This window comes from Schistocerca gregaria, chromosome 1, assembly GCF_023897955.1.
Source record: "Schistocerca gregaria isolate iqSchGreg1 chromosome 1, iqSchGreg1.2, whole genome shotgun sequence".
NCBI classification, from domain to species: domain Eukaryota; kingdom Metazoa; phylum Arthropoda; class Insecta; order Orthoptera; family Acrididae; genus Schistocerca; species Schistocerca gregaria.
The window spans coordinates 756,271,927-756,295,852 of record NC_064920.1 but is presented as its reverse complement, the minus strand read 5'-3'; the positions used below and the strand labels follow the sequence as shown (position 1 = coordinate 756,295,852).

At 35.7% G+C, this 23,926-nt stretch overlaps 1 protein-coding gene across 6 annotated transcripts in view; it reads left to right on the top strand.

Annotated features, from left to right (window-relative positions):
• The window catches only part of LOC126267827 (putative thiamine transporter SLC35F3), a 652,799-nt gene that overhangs the window by 423,824 nt on the left and 205,049 nt on the right, over positions 1-23,926 (top strand). For all 6 annotated transcript variants that reach the window (XM_049973150.1, XM_049973162.1, XM_049973156.1 and 3 more), the window contains exon 8: positions 16,444-16,572. In XM_049973150.1, coding sequence (XP_049829107.1) covers positions 16,444-16,572 — 129 coding nt within the window. The remainder of the gene's footprint in view (positions 1-16,443; positions 16,573-23,926) is intronic.

The window sequence follows — 23,926 nt, the reverse complement described above, 5'->3', positions numbered from 1 at the left end:
TGTTGGTAAAAGTGCTTCACATAAAAAGGAGACTGTTTTCAGAACTGAAGTGCCTCATTCAAGTACAAATGCTAGGGGATATTTTTGTGCAAAATAGTAGCAAAACTATTTTGTGAAGTACATCATATACTAGCTTGTCAATAAACACCTCAAATGTCTTAGCAAGACTGCTACTCACAATATAGAGGTGATGTTGAGTTGTAGACAATCTTCTCTGTATGGTGAGTAGCAGTCTATCCTTTCATAATATAGTAATTATTCCATCCTGGGTTTTCATTGTTAGAAATACTCCTTGAGTTTTCTTATCACAGTTAAATATGTACACATTATACAGGGTGACCCAGGAGTCCAGTAACATTTTAAAATGCACAATTCATGGAATAATGTAGGTTTAGAGATAAAATTTGAAGCACATGTTGAAATGACATTGAGTTTTGTTTAAACCAAAAACATGTTCAAAAACCAGCCAACATGTGGCACTGGACAGCAATACACTATTGATCCCTTCTGCATGAGAATCATTTATAAAATGAGCTGTAGTGAGAGAGGGAGTCATATGGGCCAGCAATTGTTGCTCGTTAACTTTATGAGAACAGGCACTATTTGTGAAGCATTATGATTAGAATGGAGAACCTCCTATTGCAGCTTTTTGATTCTGTCATCATTAGAAGGATATTCAAACGGATAAAAGTCCTGTAACAAGCGTTACTGTGAAGAAAATCATCATGAAGTTCAAAGGCATGGGTTGTTTAGATGATTGGCCCCTTAGTGGGTGGCCAGACAAAAGTGCTACTGCTACTCAGACAGTTCAATAGAATAGAATAGAATAGAATATTTTTATTAGCCTTTCAGTATTTTTCATACAATTGGCTTCATCAAAGTTTACAGAGGGTTTTACTTTCAGTACAATATTCAAATAGTTACAGAAAGGGGAGAAAAGGAACTAAAGACCTTTTCTTCAGCATTATGTAAAACAATGTTATATACAGTAAATAAATACACACATAAGAAAAGAATCACAGTAAATAACTAGCTTATATAATACCAAAACATTTTCTTCATAACATAGGTAAAACATATATTTTGATGATTACTTTCTAAGACTTCTTCAGTTGCAGAGAATTCGTTGTTTTTTAGCCAGGTTTGCAACGTATTCTTATATTTATTTAGTGGTACTGTACAAGCTGAGCATGGTAACTTATTGAAAAATTGTATGCTTAAATACTTATAGTTATTATGGGCTACAGCAAGTCTTGTGGAAGGCAAGTCCAGCAGGTGACTGTTTCTTGTACTGTGTGCATGCACATCACACCTCATGTTCAATTTTTTCAGATTTTATCTGGCATATATTAGACAGTTATATATGTACATGCTTGGCACTGTCATTACTCCAAGAGATTTAGAACTGGAGACTTAAGTGAGTTCATCTCTGCATGGTGAAGTCAGTGCTTGTGATGTCACGCATCACACCAGCATTCCATGCACCACATATGGAGAGCATTAAGGCATACCTCCCAATGTCACCTGTAAAAATTCCAGCATCATTGTGAACTGTTAGCCACCAGTATTGTGACATGGAAAGCATTTGTGGTGAGGGCACTTCGAAAGGTGGGGCAAGATGACAACTGGTTGTCACTTCAAAAGGTTGGGCAAGATGACAACTCGTTGTCCAATGTGTTGTGGACTGACAAAAGCCACTTCACACTCAAAGCATGTTCCAGCATTTACAACTGCAGAATTTGGGCTACTAAAAACATGAGAACTGTTTGTGTGACAAGGAAGTCACAGTGTGGTGTGGATTTACCATATCAATCATGATTAGACCTTTTTTGTTAGAAAGAATGTCATCTTTGCTATAAATAAATTTTTATGCTAATTATTGCTTCTGTATCATATGAAGTGCTGTTTGTCAGTCATTTTGTACACCCCATGTCATTTCAAGCACGTGTGTTAATTTTTACCTTTCTACATACATTATTCTGTAAAATATTGAATTTTCAAAACTTAATGGACTTTTGGATGACCCTGCATATACATAATGTAACTTAGAACACACTTAGGTGAATAGTTTTTGTGACAACAGGGAAATCACATTAAGGGTGGGCTGTGTTAGCCCACCACGTACATAACTGTGCGTATGTTTCACTATAAATCTTCAATGTCTCTGCATGTTACTAGAAATGTTTCAAGTGGTTGCTAACAAATTTTAACACAAATGATAGTGGTGCACTAGCCATTATCAGACATGATGCAATATTGCCACATGATACAGTGAAGCACAGTGTTTTGCATTGCTGGCTGGTATGCTATGGGTCACTGGCTCAAACCAAACCACCACCAATTGTTTGTTATTTAGATTGATGGAAGTTGTTGAAACATGATTGTAATGTTTGTATATTCTGTAATATTCAGTTTTTTCTATAAATACCAGCATTCTGGAATATTCACTATCTGTATAAGTAGCTGCTCTCTCCACTTACGAGGTGGTTGTTCACTGATGTTCGTATTACACTTGCTTTCAGTGTTAAGCAATATATTTCATTGATGATACTGCTTCTGGATTTGGACTTGAGTGTCATTATGATGTGAGCTTGTTTGGGAGAGATGCCACGTACTTCAAAACATCTATATCACTGTGACTCCAATTATTTTGGATCTCCTAAAGCAACTAGGTTCAGCGACTTTTGTATCAGAATAATTGCTAATTTTGAGGATATAGAAATTAGCAAGCTAACATACTCTCCATACTTCCACTCTCTGATGTCATACAGAATAATATTTTTTGGTAATTCAAACACTTAGGCAAAAAGTATTCACTGCTCAAAAGAAAATGGTTAGAATAATGTGTGGCTCATAGTCACACATCTTGGAAGCATCTGTTTAAAAGGGTATGAATTCTTGCAACAGTGTCACAGTACATTTACTCAGTAATGAAGTTTGTTCTCAACAACATGGACCAGTTTAAAAACAACAGTGACATTCATGATCATGATACCAGAAGAAAGACTTACACTATCCTCTACTTAACGTATCTTTGGTACAGAAAGGAGTAAAATGTGCTGCTGAACAACTTTTCAATAAATTACCAGCTCAAGTAAAATCTCTGAGAGACAGCAGTAATAGTTTCAAAAATAAACTGAAATTATATCTCCTTGATAACTCTTTCTATGCCATAGATGAATTCTTCATTAGGAATAAATAAATCTATAGGTAGAATATATGCATTTTGTGCCAGTTAAGGGAATAGGATAGGGAAAAAATTTAAGCTTTTAAAAAAAAAAGAAACCCTTGATTCATATGTGCATTCCTAATGCACTTGACATGTTCCGCATCATAATGGTTTCCTTGTGATTGATCCATGAAATATGTAACTAACTAATTAACTAACTAACTAACTAACTAGGTAAAAGGCTAAGCAGACTTGTTGTAGATTTCTACCATATGTTTTATTCAGTTCAGCCTGGAATTTGTCCCTGCAATTGCACTTCTCTTCATTATTCTCAAATCATTCTATTGCCTACATGGACAAGAATCAGAATACACAAACAATACAACATCCCTAAGATCCATACATTGAGGAGACCAATGGGCTCCAAGCCAGCGATACGCCAGCTTCACATCAGGTATCCATCAGTGTTTTCTAGAGAGGCTTGCCAGAACCCAACAACAAAATATCTCAATGAATTCGACTGAATAACCTTATACAGTGAGTAGGATGACATGATATCTTTGACAGACATACACTTTTACGTGGCTGGCACAGCCCAGCAGTTTTTTGAGAACAATGGAGAGTAAAACTAAATAACAGGCCCAGTGTCATGGCAAAACAATACACTCCTTCATAAAAAATGTTTTGGTCCTTTCCAACATTGTATATCAAAATATGACAGAAGACGACAAAATCTCATACATAATGAAAGGAGACACATAAGAAATGTATCAAGCTGTTCTGGTAAAGCATGTTACAACAATAATTCATCAGGTGGGGCCAATGCAACAAAAGAAATGTATCAAGCTGTTCTCGTAAAACATGTTACAACAACAATTCATCAGGTGGGGTCAATGCAGCAAAGAAATGCACACACACACACACACACACACACACACACACACACACACACACATTGGATGAAAGAGGAATGAACAACAGCTGAATGTCATCCCTATGGCAGATGTGGAAGATCAGCATGACTTTGCTTCTTTCATATGCGAGGTTGTATGAGAAGAGATACAGCATTTTATGGAAACTAAATTGTCAGACTGGGTAAGTAAGAGATAGCTGCCTTGAATATCAACCCTATTTGCCAGGAGGCAATAGAGAATGTTGAAAATAAGGTGTATCAATCTTTGACACCAATCTACTTACATAGCCACCATAAAATGGCAATGCATTTGCAACCAACTCCTACACCAAGTTTAACACCCAGTAGAAGAGCAAACATTTGGAGGATGGAAGGCAACACACCTGTCTGTTTTTGTTGTGTATGGTCTAAGCACATTGTGCACTACTGAGAGGAAGAAGACAAGTGTTTGGCCACTATTACCTCACCACACATCAAACTTCACAACAGTCCTGTTCACACCAATTAACTTCAGAGGAGTATGGCTGACCTGTGGGCCAAAGCTGATCACTGTACCCTGTATGAGATTGCTCCCATCATGCTGTAACTGTTCTCCATCACTGTGCAGAAGTACCAACAGCTTGCCTAGCTGCCAACTTCAGAAAAACTATGTGAAGCAACCATCAGTGGAAGTGATTCGACAACTTCTCCACAGACAACAGTTGTCAATCTCACTGATGTCACCCCTAAGCACAGGCCCTATTTGAATCAGAGGCTTCTTGCTCTGTAATGTTGAATGCTTATCACCACCAGTTAAAGAAGACTATGCTCCATGACACAAAAGTGATTACACTGAAGGCCAAAAATGGAAAACACATCCACCCAGAAGGAACATGTATTAGAAGAATAACTATTAGTGACAGACCACAGTCATTCTAGTCTGTTGTTTTAACAAAATGAGGCCATCATGTTACTCTCATGGGGGACTACTTCTAAGCATCTCTGCTGGCTGTGGAAGGTCAGAGCTCCAGATTGATGACACTATTTCAACAAACACTAGTTCTGGATTGTTGTTATCCCACTATCTTAAATGAGATGAGTTCTCATTATCAATCAAGATGAACAGGTAATTTTGTGAGCAGCCATGACTCACTTTATTGTCATTGATGAAGAATTGTGCTCCGCTATCATTATAGACAATGCAGATAAAGAAGCTGTTGCCAGACTGCCAATAGGATGTGGCCTGACTGAGGAAAAACATCAGCGAGTAATAGCCATTCTGCATCAATTTTTGGATGCTTTCAAATCAGGATTTGAGGAAAGACAAAGTGGCCCATGATAAAATAACATATTAACAATGGGGATCATCCACTTAGCAACCAATACTGTATAAACTGTCACTGTTTGGATGATGGGTCCCGGAGAAAGTGGAGAAGATACTCCAACATGACATCATTGAACCTTCAGGAAGTTCTTGTCCTCTCAACTGTTCCTTGTGAAGAATAAGAGCAGCACATGTCATTTATGTTTTGATGAAGAAATATGTTGATCCATTTCCATGCATTGATGGCACCTTAGACTATTTAAAAGGAGCAAATTATTTCTCAACATTGGACATGTAAGATTCTACTGGCAAATTGAGTCAATGAGAGTGACCAGGAAAAGACTTCCTTCATAATTCCTGATGCCCCCTATGAGTTTAAAGTTTTGCCATTTGAACTGTGTGTCACTCAAACCACCTTGGACATGTGATGGACATGTTTCAACACTAAAAGTGGACATCATGTCTTTGCTATTTAGATGACATTGTAATTTTTTAAACAAATTTGAAGAACATCTGAGCTGCCTGATAACTGTGCTGAAGTGTGTTCACATTGCAGGTCTCCATTTGAATCTCAAAGGTGTTGCTTTGTGACCCAAGAAATGAAAATATTGGTGCACCTGGTGAATGGTTTAAGTCCATCCCAACCCAAGAAAAATAAGAGCAGTCACAGATTTTACAAGTCTTTGGCACACTTGTGTTGTGAGAACTTTTCTTGGAGTGTGCTCATACTACCAGTGATTTATAAAGGACTTCTGTTCCAAGGCACATCTCCTACAAGAACTACTGTAATGAGATGTTAAATTTTCTTGGAACAAAGTGCAAAAACGACCTTTCCTTGTCTTTAAGGAGGCACTAAGGCAAACTTTTCCTGGTCAATCTCATCGACTCAATTTGCCAGTAGCATTTTACATGTCCATTCTACCACTGTAGTTAGTTAGTTAGTTAGTTACACGTTCTATAAATCATTTGAACTATTCTTTTATGAAAAGATGTGGAACAAGTCAGTTTTTATGATATGTATACGGAATTGTCCATGATAAATGATTCTAGGTTACATCTAAACTTGCTCTGAACCTGTCAAGCTTTTAATGTTATTAGTCAAATGTTGAAATATTTTTGTTTCTGCATATTGAATTCGTTTCTGAGCCACTGATAGCATTAATAATGTGTAATAAAGTTCATTTTCTCCTCTATTGTTATACTTATGGACATTACTGTTCTTCTCACATTGTGATGGATTGTTAATGACAACTTTCATTAACAAATATATTTATTGTGGTGATACTGTTAAAATGCCTAACTCCTTGAAGAGGTACAAATGGACTGTGGCTGAACACCAGATATTATTCTTACTGTTCAGGTTTCTGCAAACAATGCTTTCTTTCTTACTGGTGATTTACTCAAGAAAATTATGTCACAAGCCTTTATTGAGTGGAAATATGCAAAATACGTCAAAAGATTGATATGTTTGTTTCCAACACTAGTTATTAAATGAAGAGGAAAAGTTACTGACATTAACTGTTTGTGAATCACACAAGGGGAGACCACAATTTTGGGATCATGGATTTACTTCAAATTTTGTACACCTTTAATAACCATTAATACAACATAATGTACAATTACTAAGGTGCACTACTCTGGCAATCCTGAGAAAATTGCAAGAGAATTTTATGTGTATATTATGTAACTGATGTATCTGTGCTTAGATGCCAGCTGTTAGAGTTCATGGTGGTCAAGTGGTTAATGTTCGAGCTTCTTAAGATGAACATGTATGAAGCAACAGTTCGACTCCGGCTCAAACCTTCATTTTTTTAGTACAAATGTAAATCCTGTGATATTCAATAAAGTTACAACTACACTATTTATCCTTGCTACAATAGCAACATCTCATCACTATGCAGGCTAGCTGCTAAATGGGGCCTGCCTCTGTGTCTGCAGCTCGAAGCGTAAAGGTGCAAAGTATCATGTATAAGGGATTTTGCAGATCATGACAGACATACATTTTCTTAATTTACTTGTCAATAGTTATAAATATGTTTGTTCTAATAATTAAATTTAATTAAGCATACTAAGTAGTCAAATAACATGAAATTCACTAAAACTTCATGCAAATACAAGTGTTTTTTTTTTAATTATATTACTGCTCAAATGTCATATGAATTAAACAGTATGACCAGTGATAAGAAAGAATATAGATTAAAAATTAAGTTTGAGCAGGAGTCAAACCATCATCTCATAAACATTTGTTTTACATAGCTCAAATACTAACCATTTGACCACCATGAACTCTTAATGCCTGAGACCTATGTACAGATACATAAGCCACATAAGAGATGCATAAAACTTCTGTTGTGATTTTCCCAAAATTGTCTGGTTACTGCACATTACTACTTGCACATTTTGTTGTTTTAATGGCCTGCTAAAGGTGTACAAGGTTTTAATCCTTTAACTGCTCTGGATGTGTTAACACAGCACACCTTTGTACCTGTCCCTGTGTGCTCTGAATGTGTCTACGTGCGCCACTAGACCTTCTCCTTGGTGCTCTGAACATTTCTACGTATAGACACATTCACAATGCCAGGTAGAAGGACTGGTGGTGCACGTAAACACATTCAGAGCACACAGGGACAGGTACAAAGGCATGTGCAATAACACACCAGAGCAATTAAAGGATTAAGTAAATCTGTGATCCTGACACCATGGCTTGCCCTCATCAGTAATATGCATGCTTCAGCTTAAGTTTTCATAAATTGTACAGCCAAAAATGTGAAGCATTCTACCTTGTTTACCAACTCCTCTTCATGTACTACATCAATTGTTGAGATGACTCTATTTGTTGCATAGAACTGAATATAGTGATTTCTCTCAAAATTTAGGGAGAATCCATTTTCAGAAAACTACTTAATAATTCTTTAAAAATGTCTTTAAAAATCTCTTATAAGACTTTCTCTCTAATGGGGTTTATTATAACACTAGTATCATCTATAAAAATATCAGTTCCGCTTCTTGAATGTTAATAAGGTCATTCACTTATACATGAAATAGGTATAGGCACAAAATTGAACTCTGTGGGACTCCCTTTGTGATTTCTCCCCAGTCACTAGTTTGCTGCCCTTTCACCACTGTCTGAATTATTCAACACAACTTCTGCATTATTCTCTAAAGTATCATTCAAACCATTTGTGTGTAAAGATCTCAGTTCCATGAAATTTGAGATTTTTTAAGAGTGCAACATGATCTGCACAGTCAAATGCCTTGGAAAAGTTGCACAGAACACCAACTAGCAATATTTTACTATTTATGGCTTGTAATATTTAATGACTGAATGTAAAAATAGCATTCTCAGTTAAGCAACTGCTTTGGAATCAAAATTCCGATATCCTCAGTAAATTGTTGGTACTAAAATTAGCACTACTCTTGAAGATATTACTTTTTCAAATGTTTTGGAAAAAGAAGTCTGTAAACAAACTTTGACAGCAATTATTTAACTCTTTCTTGTCACCTTTCTTATAAACAGGTTTAACTATGACATGTTTTAATGTCTGAAAATATTACAGTATTTACTGAAGTATGGGAGCAATGTTGGACCTTGACTTATTCTGGCTTTTACATAAATTTCTCTCTTCCTCTTACATGAGATTTTAATTCACTTAATTTTCTGTGACTTATTTTTGAAATTGTTTTTCTCAATAACTTTTGAGGAAAGCAACATTCAAATATTGACACAAATATACTAGAGAATATATTGAAATTGAAATTAGCATCTCTCTCACTGTATATATCTTTTCCCATACTACCTCTTTTAACTTAGTCTTAAAAGATTGTATTCTGTTCTCATTAATAAGCCTCACTGTTTTACATGAACCTCCCTGAGGGATGCAAGGTGCTATATTGTTTATTTCTATTAACTGTGCATCATGATCAGGTAGTACACTAAAAAAGTGTACACATTTATTGTTTCAGTCTGAGCACCACTACAAAAAATGTTATTGGTCAATGTCCTACTATCTCACTAAACATGAGTTGAAGAATGGGCTACTGAAATTAGTCTGAATCACACAAATAATGAGTCCATTTCATTTTTCTTGATAGTGCTTCTAAGAAATCTACACTGAAATCTCCACAAACTACTAACTGTTTCTTCTTGCCCAACAGGTATCTTAACAATGCATCTCAGTTTGTCATAAATAGCTGTAGACTGTTACAATTACCAGGGAAGTATTCTGCAGTAACAATGCACAAGCAGATAATTCTAACTTCTGATTTATGCAAAAATTATTTATTCCAGTATTTTTGTCTTTGTGTCAAACTTTTCCGTATGTTGCAACTCCTTCTTTTCCCATGTTAACTCTGATATGAATGCTGAGACAGAACTTCAAAGTGACAATAGTCATTTTGAAATAGGGGCAGCTCTAGTAGAAATCCAGTAAGTCTAACATTTCCGACTTGATGCCTTGAAGTGTGGGTGTGAATCTGGGTTATTTCGGTTTATTCCCCCAAACCACCTTCCACTTCTTTACAAGGTGACTTACTTGGAATTTGCAGCCAGTCTTCTTTACTGGATAGCAGGCTGCTGGAAACTCTCTTGACTTCTTCTCCATTGAGTAATGCTAGGAACAGGAATTTGTAGACTCTTTTTGTCAGTTAACAATGTATTTGTCTTTCATACACAATATAACTCTCACTTTCAACATAAATATATAACTTCTGGTAAGTCCCTCATACAGTCAAACATCAGAAACAAATTAAATTACAGTTAAAAGAAAGTTGGCTTTGATACCATAACTTTTCTTAACATAAATCAGAAAATAAGTCTTGCCTATAGCAAGGTTATGTCAAGAGTTTTCAAGAGTTCTTTTCCAACTGTCTTTGTTTTAATAACAATAGCCAGTGACCCAATAAGCACAGAGTTGCATATAAACTCGATGGTTCTTCCTTACACACTCACTAAAACATCTATGGCTTGCACGACAGGTACTTGTCAGTGCCATTGGTCCGCCACATCTATGTTCTTCCCGCGACTGATTTTAAATCTGTGCACACCAACATATGACATGCAGTAGGTAGGATTCTACCATCCCACACTCATATCCAGAATATCATATGTTTGAGATGGTAGAAGGCTGAGTATTCTAGAATTTACACAGAAATTCTCAAGTCACTACAGAAGGTGCTGAGAAGCTGACAGCTTATGCTTCCAGAGTACTTTCCAATTTTCCAGTTCCAAGAAGAACTACTCTACAGCTGGCAAAGAATGTCTTGCAGCTGTTTGGGGGGACAACAAGCTCCAGTCATATTTATTTGGCAAGTGGTTCACTGTAGTGACAGATTACCATTGTATATGTTGACTGACTAACCTAAAGGTTCCCTCAGGTCAACTGGCAAGATGGGTACTGATGTTGCAGGAGTATGATATCAGTGTTGTACCAAAAATGGATGCCTGCTAACACAAGGGCACTGACTGCCATTCAAGGAATAGTATGCCTGAACATAGTACCATAGATGAAATCAAAGTCATTGCTACATTAAATGTTGTTGCTGCTGAACTGAAGGAGGATTCATCATTGATGCAAACCATAGAATCCTTTAAAAATGTGGAACTGACCAAAGGAGAAGTCCAGTTAACAAAAATAAAATTAAAAAAAAAAAACATTATATAAGAGGAACTATGTATGACCTGTTGGGGCAGAAGTGGTTGCTCATCATACTGACTATTTGCTTGTGTATAACTGCTGTAACATTAAAATTTGATCATGGCTACAAAGCCAAAACCAGTTATCAATTTTAATAAAATCATAAACATCAATGAAATCAAACAATGGAAAATCTAGGATGGAACAACAACAAGATTATGAAAAGGATATATTGCTATACACCATATAACAGAGAGGTTGAGTCGTAGATAGGCCCAACAAAAAGATGGTCAAACAAGTAAGCTTTTGTCTGGAGTGGCCTTCATTTGAATTAGCCTCAGCAGCTAAAGACTGTGTTCATGTGCATGTGATTTGCTTTTGCAAGAGTGTGTGTGCATATATTGTCTAATTTGGTCAAGAACTTATTTGTTTGACTGTCTTTTTGTTGCACCTATCTGCATGAAACTCATTTGCAGATGCAGTCATGTTCATGGAATCTAGGGAACCCCAAGTATTTGACTGTGCTCAATCAAACATTAATTGCCACTGATTCAATAATTTATTATTCATCTGATCATTCACAGAATACTCATTTTTAACAAATAACTTATAACATAACACTATTTATGTATCATGTAACAAAACACATACAGTTTATGCATCTAAATGTTGTGTCAAAAGATACACTGTTTTCAAGTCTGAAATCTTTAAAAGAAATTACCTGTATTTTATGCACCTTAAAGCTATGAAACAACTTAACACATAAATTGTGCAATGTCAGAATTTGGTGTGAGAACATTTCTACATCTACATCTGTACTCTGCTAATCACCATGAGGTGCATGGCAGAAGGTATGACCCAGTGTACCAGTTATTAGAGACTTTTCCTGTTCCATTCAGTTCACATATGGAGAGTGGGAAGAATGACTGCATGCAATAATATTATTATAATCTTATCCTTGTGATCCCCATGTGAGTCATACAAATGGGGTTGTAGTATATTCCTAGAGTAATCATTTTAGCTGGTTCTTGAAACTTTGTTAACATACTTTCTATTGATAGTTTATGTCTATTTTCAAGAGCCTTCCAGTTTAGTTCCTTCAGTGTCTCTATGACATTTTCCACTAGATTAAACAAAAATGTGACCATTTGTGCTGCCCTTCAGTGTTCAATATCCCCTGCTCGTCCTATCTGGTATGGGCCCCCCCCCACACATAAGTGATTTGTAACCAATCTCCATTGTAGATTGTGTGACGTTTGCCTGCTTTATTTCTTGGTTGTTAGTTCTCAATGTTGACATACTGCATAGTTGTACAGGCTGAAAAGTAACGGGGTGGAAATTCAATACTAACTACTGTAAATGATGTAACTGACAGTTGCACAGTCGTGTTTCACAGTTCTTTACTTTCACTGTTCACAACCCCCCAATATTACACAGTTATATGGCCAGTTCACTATTGGTAAATGATAAGCCTCATTAATAGCTTGCAGACAAACATCAGCATATTGCTACAATAGTTTGCAATTGAACATCTGTGAATAGTAAATACCTAAACACAGTTCACAGTTCTTGCAGAATAATTAGGTACATTGACACTACTTCTCAAATAAATCAAACAGACACTGTCATTGTTTTAACACACAGCCTAATTTGTGTTACACTAATTCAATTTATTACTTTAACCGATACAAACTTCCCGACTGAAAATCGGCTTTGGACTGACTGACTTGGGACCAAAAATCTGTCCTTTATACATCCTCACAATAATAGGCACTGAAACTATACATTGTTTGCTGTTTAATTTCCAGAAATTACAATAAATACATAAGTCATTCAATTCACTGACTATATAGAAAAATTCTTTCTTTTTAACAGTTTCTTCTACAACAATGGTTGGGCTGAGTTATTTGTTTACATTTTTATTTATTTATTTGGTCCTGTTGTTTACATATTATACAGCCAGTGTACAAGTAATTGAGGACAAGTCAATTGATCCAATTACAGCAGTACATTAACATTTATACATCACATTGCACAGACATTGGTTTATTTTACAAGAGTAATTACTTGCATGCATTATTAAAGCCTGCATTATGCCAAAAACAGTTTAAGTGATTGTTTAAAATAGTAGAATAAGTGACAGTGCATATTTTTATGCTACTGACATATATAAGGAAGTAAATTTTCTTCATGGTCATGGTTTGAATGAATACAGGTTTTAACTGCATTCCTTAAGAAGAGGTTTAAGTGAATGCTCAAGAGAGTGGGATATATGGGAGTTCACATTTTCTTGTAATGAAACAGAAAAAATTAGATTTTATCACCACAATTTCAGTTAAACTACAAGTAACAGCATCACACTTTACCTTTAAGGGAGTGCTTTTCTTCGGCAGTTTCCCCCACTCTTGTACATCATAACTCTAAGTATTCATTCATTTTATAGAAAGTTTGTTCGGTGAGAAATAATTTTAGTTTCCTTTTGGAAACCTGTACATTATTTATTTCCTTTTTTATCTTATGGGGAGCTTATTGAAGACCTTTATACCTGACTCAATAACTCCCCTATGTACTTTAGTGAGAGTTGCAGAGCCTTGATGAAAATTTTTAACCTGCCTTGTGTCAAGGTTGTGGATGTCACAATTTTCTGAAACAGTTCCCTGTTGCTGGCTACATGTGATGGTAAGTATCCTGAGAGATCTGAAGAGATGTCTGCAAGATGTCCCATTAGGGACCCCACATATTAGCCTCACTGCTTGTTTTTGTATTCTGAAGACTTTTTCAACACCTGCAGCATTTCCCCAGAAGATAATGCCATAGGAGAGAACAGAATGGAAATATGCAAAGTATGACAACAACATTATTTCTCTGTCTACTAACTGATGGAGAGCTCTTAGTGCAAAGCACGAAAAGCTAAGTTTCTTGACCAGCTGAGCAATTTGTTCTTTCTATCATAGGTGTCTGTCTATCTGAATACCTAGGAATTTTGTGTGTGTGGTTTCATTAATTTTGTGATTGTTAACATGTATTTTAGGAGGTTCATTTTTTTATTTTTTGTCGGAAACTGTATCATATTGGTTTTTGAAATATTTAAGGTTAGGCTATTAGCAGTGAACCATTTGTGTACTTGAGTAGAGCCGCCAATCTCTGAACCATGTTTAAATCTTATATCCTGCATTGTGGAGTTGGGTCCTTTTACGAGGATACTTGTATCATCGGCAAACATTACTATTTTTGCTCTGTTGTTAATTGTGATTGGTAGATCATTAATGTAGATCAGGAAAATTAATGGCCCCAGAATTGAGCCCTGTGGGACTCCATACTTTATATTTCCCCAGTATGATGTTAATGCTGTTCCTGTCCCCCTTAAGACAATCCTTTGCTTCCTCTTCTGTAAGTGTGATTCTAACCAAGTCATGAAGTTAACAAATACAGTTATGCAAGGAATATTTCTGACAAATCAGATAATTACTTTGGAATATTTAAGGGCTGGCTTTGCTAATATGTTTTTCAGTACAGTCAAATATATACTTAAAGAATGCTAACAGCTCTACTTCCAAATTTTTATAATTAGTACAGAATTAATATTCGTTTGTAAGTCAACAATAGAAACTAAGTCACGAACATTTACTGATTTCACCCTATAACAAAAGATATTAACTAGGAATATTCAAAATAAATTAGAAAATTAATTATGTACACAAAACTAAGCACAGAAGTAGATCTGGTGTTACATTTCCAAAGACTGAGGGCCAACCTTCCTCTTTTATGGAAATGCAGTTTATACTCATGTATGTTAATGGTAATAAGTGAAAAATGAAAAAATGATTTGAAGGAGGCAGGTGGCAAAACAAGAGAGGAAGTAAAGAGATCCCAGCTTGCTTCATCACAAGTGATTGCATTTCCCCGGTATTCTACCAATAAACCAAAGTCTACCACTTCCTTAACTCACAACTGAACATGTGTGATCATTCCATTTCATATCCCTTCAATGTGTTGCACCCAGGTATTTGTATGCGTGGGCTGATTCCAACAATGACTCATAGGATCCTAAATTTTTTGTTTTGTGTGGTGCAAAATTTTACATTTCTGAACATTTACTGAAAGCCGCCAATCTCTGAACCATGTTTAAATCTTATAAACTTCATTATAGATAGCTGCATCACCTGCAAAAAGCCTGATTCTACTATTGGTATTGTTTGCAAGTTCATTAATATACAAAATGAACAGGGTGAATCCCAACACACTTTCCTGTGCCATACCTGAAGATATTTCAACATCTGATGATGACTCTCCATCTAAGATAACATACTGTGTCCTCCCTACCAAAAAGTCATCAATCTAGTTAACAAATTTCACTTGTTAGTTATATGACCATATTTTTGACAATAAGCATAGGTGTAGTACTGAGTCAAATGCTTTTCAGAAATCCAGAAATACAGCATCTACCAGATTGACTTGATCCAAAGCTTTCAGTATGTCATCTGACTGTATACCATGGGGGTTTCACCCCATTATGGACTGTTCTACTGAATACGTATCGATTCAGTGCATGGCCAACTGTTCTTTTAAACTTGTGCCGTAGTTCCTCTATATGCTACTGCCCTATGCTGAAAGTTTCAAAAGATATGACACTACTGATTTTTTATCTAATTTACTGAATATTTGGGAAGAACAGCATTCTGGAATGTTTGACAGATTACAAAATAAAATTAAATTACCTACAGTTCAGATGTATATTTTTTGAACCTACAATCTAAATGTAACAAAACAGCAGAATTAATTCTTTAATTCTGACTGTCTTTTATGAGAAAAAGGATACAAAGCTGAATACCTTGATTACTTTTCAAATTTTGTTTACATTTCTTCAAATAAACCGTGTTTAAGGGAACTAATTTTGTGGTTAGGTTCAATAGATGTGTAATTAAGTATTGAATAATAAAGATCGGGGCCTCCAAACAATGTGTTCACAGTTATGAAATCCAGTTGTGATCCTCAGCAAGTGCCCATCAGCATTTCAAAAAGAAAAATCAAGTATTAATTTAGTCAATATCACCCATTTTTACCTTTCATTATTTTTCCCTGTTCCAAAAGAAATAACAGGATGATGCACCTTACTCGATAAATATTATATTGCATAAAATCATGGCTGATAGGAATGCTCAAGCTGGTTACTGAAAGTTATAGTGATACAGTTTCTGTATTAACCCAAATGCATCCATTCAGCTGTAAACATTTATCACAGCCTACAAATCTAAAACTATACCATATGGTATGTTGGCATTGCTCTCTCCAAGTTGTTAATGTAGCCTATTCCCTTGTATCTCAACAAGCTTCTCCTCAATAGAGTATCCTAAACATATTTTATCAACTACATATCTCACCTAAGATTAAATTAAATATTGATATGCTCCATTTCTAACCACAGATTGTAGCTGTTATCCTGTGTGACACTGGCATTGCACTCTTGGCTTACATGGATGGAATCACTAAAAGTCGAACACTGGGTGGAGTTGTGCTAGCCGCATGTGCAGCTGCAGGTTCTGCTGTATACAAGGTACAAAGTGCAATGTTGTTTATGTTATCTACATTAGATGTCTGTATGCAGGGTGACATTTTTTCCTCTTTGCCAGTGGCACACAATATTAATGACATCACTGCCTTTGCTTGCTTTAAGTGCTGCATATTTCAAAAGAACAATATCCTACATTTTTCAAACTAAGTTGTATTTTTAATAAAGAGGTGAACCAAAATACATAATTAAACTTATTTCATATTATCTTACTTAGATGTTGTTATAGTGATATTCCTATGGCACAACAAATGCACTATCTTAGTGGTCTACGCAAGATGTGTATAGTTGATATTAACTATAAATGCAGTATATCTAAATAATTGACAAACGTTAAGAATCTGAATGTAAACATTACCAAACCATTGTTTATTTCTGACTTAGATTCAAGTAGTAAATGTTTTACAATGCATGAGCTCTGATCATGGGTTCACAGCAAGTATCTTTAGTTATAATCTCACCAAGACTCATATTATGCCATGAACAAAAATAGCCTGCTGATGCCAGGAAAAGGAATGATTGACCATGCACTAAATAAAATAATGTACATAAAATTCCTAGAAACCAGCTTAAAAACAAACTGAAATACAGTTAGTATGTAAGTAACTATGCAGGCTTTCCCAGAATTTTAGTTTAAAGTAGTTTTTTTGGGTTTGTTGCTGTTGCACCCTAAAATAAGCATGGCACTATTTCTGGGTCTTCTAAAACTAATGTAAATGCCAAGACAGAAAAATTATGTAGACTACAGAAGATACATCACATGAGTGCCAAAAGCTGTCAGTTCTGTCCCCAGTATAGATATAGCACCAGTTTGTGGTAACTGTTCATAGCAATTTCTTAGTGTTCATTAAATCTGCAGTCAAAATTTACTGGCAGTCAAGGCAGAATATTTGATGTTTTCATGTAGTTTCATTCTGTATTCAAATGATGGAAACTCCAGTTTGGAATATCAACAGTGATCTTGTACCAGATGTCAAACATAACATCCAGTTTAATTCAGGGTTCAAACAATGAAAACTCCAGGTTGGAAAGCCAATAGTGATCTCATACTAGATGTCCAACCTCCAATCCCTAGTTAAAGCTTTAGGTCCTTCCCAGAACCTCTCCCCTGAATCCATTTCCCTCCTCACCATTATAACGTGAAACAGTTTCTTGTGTATGTGGAAATTCTTTGTCAAGTACAATACAAAACAAGGACGATTCTCATGCGCAAATTTCAGTGAAAAAAGATGCAGAGGGCATACGGAGTGGAAAATCTGTAAACAAATACATTTGGAAAACAGTTATGTACAAGAAAAAGAACAAACTCGAAAATTCCAGTGTCTCATCAAAACAGGTTGATGAAAAGGAATTTCTCGTTATTGGCGATTCCATACTAAAAAATGTGGTAGTTCCGAACTGTGATATTGATGTTCGCCCTGGCATTCAACCTCAACAACTCGCAAAACATTTTAAGAATATCAAAAAGCATGATTCTAACTCCAGAAATAATAGTGGTCCTAAGACAAATTTCAAAGCTGTTATAATACATGCAGGGACAAATTCATTATGAAGCAACAGCCAGGAAGAAATAATAAATGAAACACGAAACGTAATTCACTGTGCCAAAACTGTTTATACAGGCTCAAGACTGGTAATCAGTGGAATTTTACAAAGAAGATCGGTGAGTAATACTCACATAAACAATTTAAACAGTGGCATTAGGGAACAGTGCGATGAACTTGGTGCGATTTTCGTTGACCCAAACAAATTCCTGAGTGACAAATGTCTGGGTAGGGACGGTGTTCATTTAAATAGACTGGGTTCAATGACTTTTAGTAAAATGCTCGTTGATATCTGTAAAATAATCAAAAATAAGGGAAACTGATACTGTCTGTAGGGGGTGACAAATCAAAACAACCTTCTCTAAATAATAATAGTGAAAGTAATCGAAATGTAGAAGCTTCTCAAGGATTTTTGGAGCCTCAGCAGGACACAGAACAGGACACAACACAGAATATGACTAAAAAACTTTCTCATATTAACAAAACACTAACTGTGATGCAAGTGAATTTATGTAGCATTAGGAATGAATTGTTGGAAGTGAAGCATTTCTGCGTTGATAAGAAAGTAGATGTTATTTGTGTATCAGAGCACTGGCTGAGGAGTAATGAGGTAGATTGCTTTATTCCTCAGGGATATGTTGCTGCAGATGTGAAGTGTCGGGAAGTGAAAAAAAATGGGGGGGGCAGGCATTTTTGTCAAAGAGGGTACAATTTTCAGAAAAATTGATATTAGCCCATACTGGTCTGAAATGGATGGGGAATTCACCTGTGTAAATCTTGTGGATCATAACCTAATTATTGTAAGTCTCTACAGATCACCAAGGGGTGACATGTCTGTTTTCTTTGAGAAATTTGAATTAATAATGGAAAAGTTGTTAAAATCTAAATCAAAAATTGCTGTCTGCGGGGACTTCAACATAGAAATGGGAAATGATTGTGAGCAAGCCACAAAGTATTTTTTCAACCTCCTCAGAATGTTCAATCTATATTGTAGTAATAGAAATGCCACACGTGATGGAGCATGTATAGATAACATCATTGTTAACTTTGATAGGGATTTGTACACTGTCAGTATTGTAGGTGGGGGATTTGCAGACCACGATCCAATACTCCTCACACTCAACCTGAACAAAACTAAAGGACTCCCCTCCAACACTAGCGCCAATGCTAAGGAAAAGGTGACTTGGGTTAGAGGGCAGAAGGAAGAATTGGTATACCAGTTCATTCAGAAACTCAGAGATATTAACTGGGACTGTGTATATAACTGTCAAGTGGGAATAAATAAGACTGAAGCTGCTTTTGAGAACTTCATTAAAATATATTTAGATTTGTGGTATTCTTGTTCTCCTCTTATAAAAATCAATCATAAAAGTCGACCTAAAAAGAAAAACATTAAGTGGTACACAGATGAACTTACCAATGTGAGGGAAAATATGTTATCATTGTACCACATGTATAAAAATTCTCTTAAATATGGAACGGAGCAGAAAGATGAATTGTACAAAGTGTATCTTGAATGTAAGAGAACCTACAGAACTAAGCTTAGAATGGCAAAAAGAACAGCATACGAAAGATACATTGAAGGGGCTACTAATAAGTGCAAAGCTGCATGGAATGTTGTTGCACAAGAGCATTGCAGGAATGATGAACATAGCGTAGCTCTTGACCCATATGTAGTCCATCGTTTTTTCATGGACTCTGTAACTGATATTAGGAACAAAATTGAAACAACAAACACTAATGCAAGTGATCTACTTAAGCAAACAGAAGCTGGGAACTATACCTTTAAATGGAGGACAATCACACCCACTGAGATCACAAAGGTAGTGGCAAAATTCTCAAACTCCAAGAGTATGGACTACTCTTGGTTGTCCAATAACATAATTAAAAAAACAGTCCATATAATTAGTGAACCATTGGCCTTTCTGTTTAATAGGTGTCTAGAGTTTGGAGTTTATCCTACAACTCTAAAAATATCGAAAGTTATCCCAGTGTATAAAAAAGGGGACAAACAAGATCTCAAAAATTACCGACCAGTTTCAATAGTTCCCATTTTCTCTAAAATATTTGAATCTCTTATTTATAACCAACTAAACTACTACTTTGAGTCACATAACTTACTCTCTAATAGTCAATTTGGCTTCCGCAAGGGAAGAAATACCACCAATGCTGTTCTTTCAATTGTGAATGAAGTAATAACAGCCTTTGAGAATAAAAATAAAGCATCACTTCTTTTATGCGATTTAAGTAAGGCATTTGACTACATTTCTCATGATATCTTACTTGCAAAACTCAAATTCTATGGTGTACAAGACTCTGCATTGGCAGTAATTGAATCATACCTAAACAATAGGAAGCAGTTTGCCTCTGTCGGAAACAAAGACTCACAATTGCTAGACGTTAAGACAGGAGTTCCACAAGGTTCTGTCCTTGGGCCCTTCCTTTTTATAATTGCAGTCAATGATTTACCCCATTGTATCCCCAATACTGTTATCTGTTATGCTGATGACACAACTTTGCTTGCTCAGCATGAGAATATGTCAGTTCTGGAAGATATGATGCGAGATGGCCTGGAAGCGGCACTAAATTGGTTCTCATCAAATACACTGCTTTGCAATCCTGATAAAAACCAGCAGATTATACTTGGATTGTCAAAAGAGATAGAGGTGAAAGCAGTTAAAATTCTAGGAATTCATGTAGATTCTAAGTTAACGTGGGAAACACACATCAACCATATCTGCACAAAATTGTCTCGAGTTATGTATTTAATGTGGAAACTGAGAAGCCTAGTGATGAAAGAATATTTAAGAGTTATTTATTTTGGACTCTTTCAGTCACATATAGAATATGGACTGCTGATATGGGGACACTCTCTTCACATCACTGAATTTCTAAAAATTCAGAAGAAAGTGATAAGGGCAATGAGCAATTCTGGTAGATTAGAGCTCTGCCGGCCACTGTTCATTCAGCTGAAAATATTAACAGTTATTAATCTTTATATATTCACCTCAGCATTGTATGCAAAAAACAATATAGCAGATTTCGAAATGAGAGAAAACATACACCACCATAATACCAGAGGCAAAACAAAATTAGACATACCTAGGCACAGGCTGACAAGAACAGGAAATGCCCATCTAATCAATAGTATAAAAATATTTAATAAACTTCCATTTTCTTCTCGGTCGGCTCACATAAGTAGCTTCAGGAGCAAGCTACTAAAATGGTTACTAATCAATCCTTTTTACAATATAACAGAATTTATGAATATAAAATCAATTGACATTAATTTTTAAGTATTTTATTATGTGATGTCACTGAATGTATTTATCTTATGTTATGGTGTATGTTAGCATCTATGGGTACTATTTGCAATGTTCATTTAGCTTTAAGATATTATTCAAGGAAAGTGTTATATTATATCCATGTAAATTGCCTATTCCACCTCAGGTGGTCAATGGTGAATAAAGAATATGAAAGAAAAAAAAAACTTCCCCAAAATCCCCAAAGCCAACAATACTAGACACTGCACTGTAGCTGTCAATTATGCCACCACTGAAAGAATATTGGCCCTCATTGATCAACACCTACAACCAGTTACCTATGATCTAGCCTCCATGTCAAAGATGCCAACCACTTCCTTCAATGACTCCCCACTATATCCACCCTTTACCTCCTGGATCCCTACTCATCACTGTTGCACCATTTCCCTATACACCAACATCCCTCATGCCCATGGCCTTACCACTATTTAACATTGCTGTTTTTCTACTCCCGACACACTACCTCATACACCTTACTAACTTTATTCTAACTACAGCTGCTTCTCCTCTGAGAGGAAGTTACACAAAAAATCAGTGGCGCAGTCCTGGGCACCCACATGCCATCCTCCTATGCCAGCCTGTTTGTAGGCCTTCTAGAGGAATGTTCCTAGCCTTTCAAAACTGTAAACTCCTAGCCTGGTTCAGGGTCATTGATGATATCTTTGTGTTCTACACTCAGGGCACCCCATCCTCATTCCTTCACAGCCTCAACACTTTCATTCCCATCTCCTTCACTGGTTCTCCTCAATCCAGTGTGCCACCTTCTTGGGTGTTCACTTCCTTTTCTCTGATGGCTCCATCCACAACTTTTCCCACATTAAATTCAGCAACCACCAATAGTACCTGCATTTTGACAGCTGGCATCCCTACCACATCAAAACATACCTCCTGTACAGCCTGGCTCTGACCGCAATTTATTGGTCATGAACTGTAGGTTAAAACTGAAGAAATTGGAGAAAGGTAGGAAATTAAGAACATGAGACCTGGAGAACTTGCAAACCAAAGGTTGCTGGGACTTTCAATGGGGTCATTAATTTTTATAACATGTATTGTTTTGCTATTATAAATGCTCCCTTAAAAATTGTAAGTGCTGTAGTATTACTGATGGATATTTATTTGGCTTATCTATCATATAAATTTTGTGTGAAGTGTTAGTGTTTAATGCTTCATGAGGTCAGTGTCATAAAGTACATATCAGAAGTTCAGATTGGAAAGATATGAAGAAATAAATTAACATGGTTTTTTTGTTAATTAACAATCCTGTTTTTAATTTCAAGTGTTTTAGGGAAACTATGTAATATCTTAATGTGTAATGCTGGGCAGAAATTGCACCATACCCTTCCCAATTATTTGTCCCAATTCCTTTCACCTTATAATTAATTTCTAGGGGAAATTACTTTCAAATATTGGCAGAAACTCCTGAATTAATGTGTTTCACTTCAAACTAACTAACTAAATCAGAATATGACTTGTTGTAAATCTCAGATCAATGTAGCTCTTCCAATGTCCACTTGAAATACTTTACTCGTATGGCATTGATTAGTCTCCATGTAGATTATCCATTTTCTCTGCACGTTTGGCATTTGTAGCAATGCTTCCATCAAAACTGGAAGAAAAGTTAGTGATGTGAATAACCTATTATCAATACTCTTGTCTACACCAAAAATTGAAGTTCGAACATTTTGGCTGCTAAGTGAACTATTGTTCAAATGTAGTAAGCTAACCATAATGTAATCAATCATATTATGCACTGATAGGTGAGTAACTGCATACTACATGCAGTTGATGTCCTGTAAGATTGTTTGAAAGCAGTTATCTAACTATAACGTAAAACATTACAGTTATTCACGTCTGGCAGTTATATCATAAACACAGTCACTATATAAAGTCACTCATCACACTGCCCATTCAAACAGATAATCATATCAGAACAAATAAAATATGTGCAGTAATTATCGATTTGCAAATAACTCTGCTTATAATGTAGATCCAGTGTCATAGTTGCTGATAATCATTATTGAAATTTAACACAATCCACAAGAATATTTACTCATTCACAGTCAAATTAGTAATTTTAAATGGTCACTAAATTAGTGAATAAACACCCAGACATGAACTTGAGATAACATGCAGTACATTCTCTGATTTGTAATTTGTATTCATTGACTGTGGCACATTATTCTGCATTGAGGAACATGTATCTTGCTCATTTCAAAACTCTACAGACTGAACTTGAACAGATCTGAACAGGTTGCCATTATCCTCGGTTTATAAGTTTGCAATAACCAGAATTGATTTAATGTTTGCAAGATCCTCACAAAGTACGTTTAAAGAAATACTTGTCTGAGTAACTGAATAGTGGATACAGATTTGTTGCAACATGAACTTTCAGATACAGTGATAATTTCTATTGAATTGCACTGCTTAGATTGCCTAAAAATGTATTCTATTTCAGTGATAATGTTTTGTCTA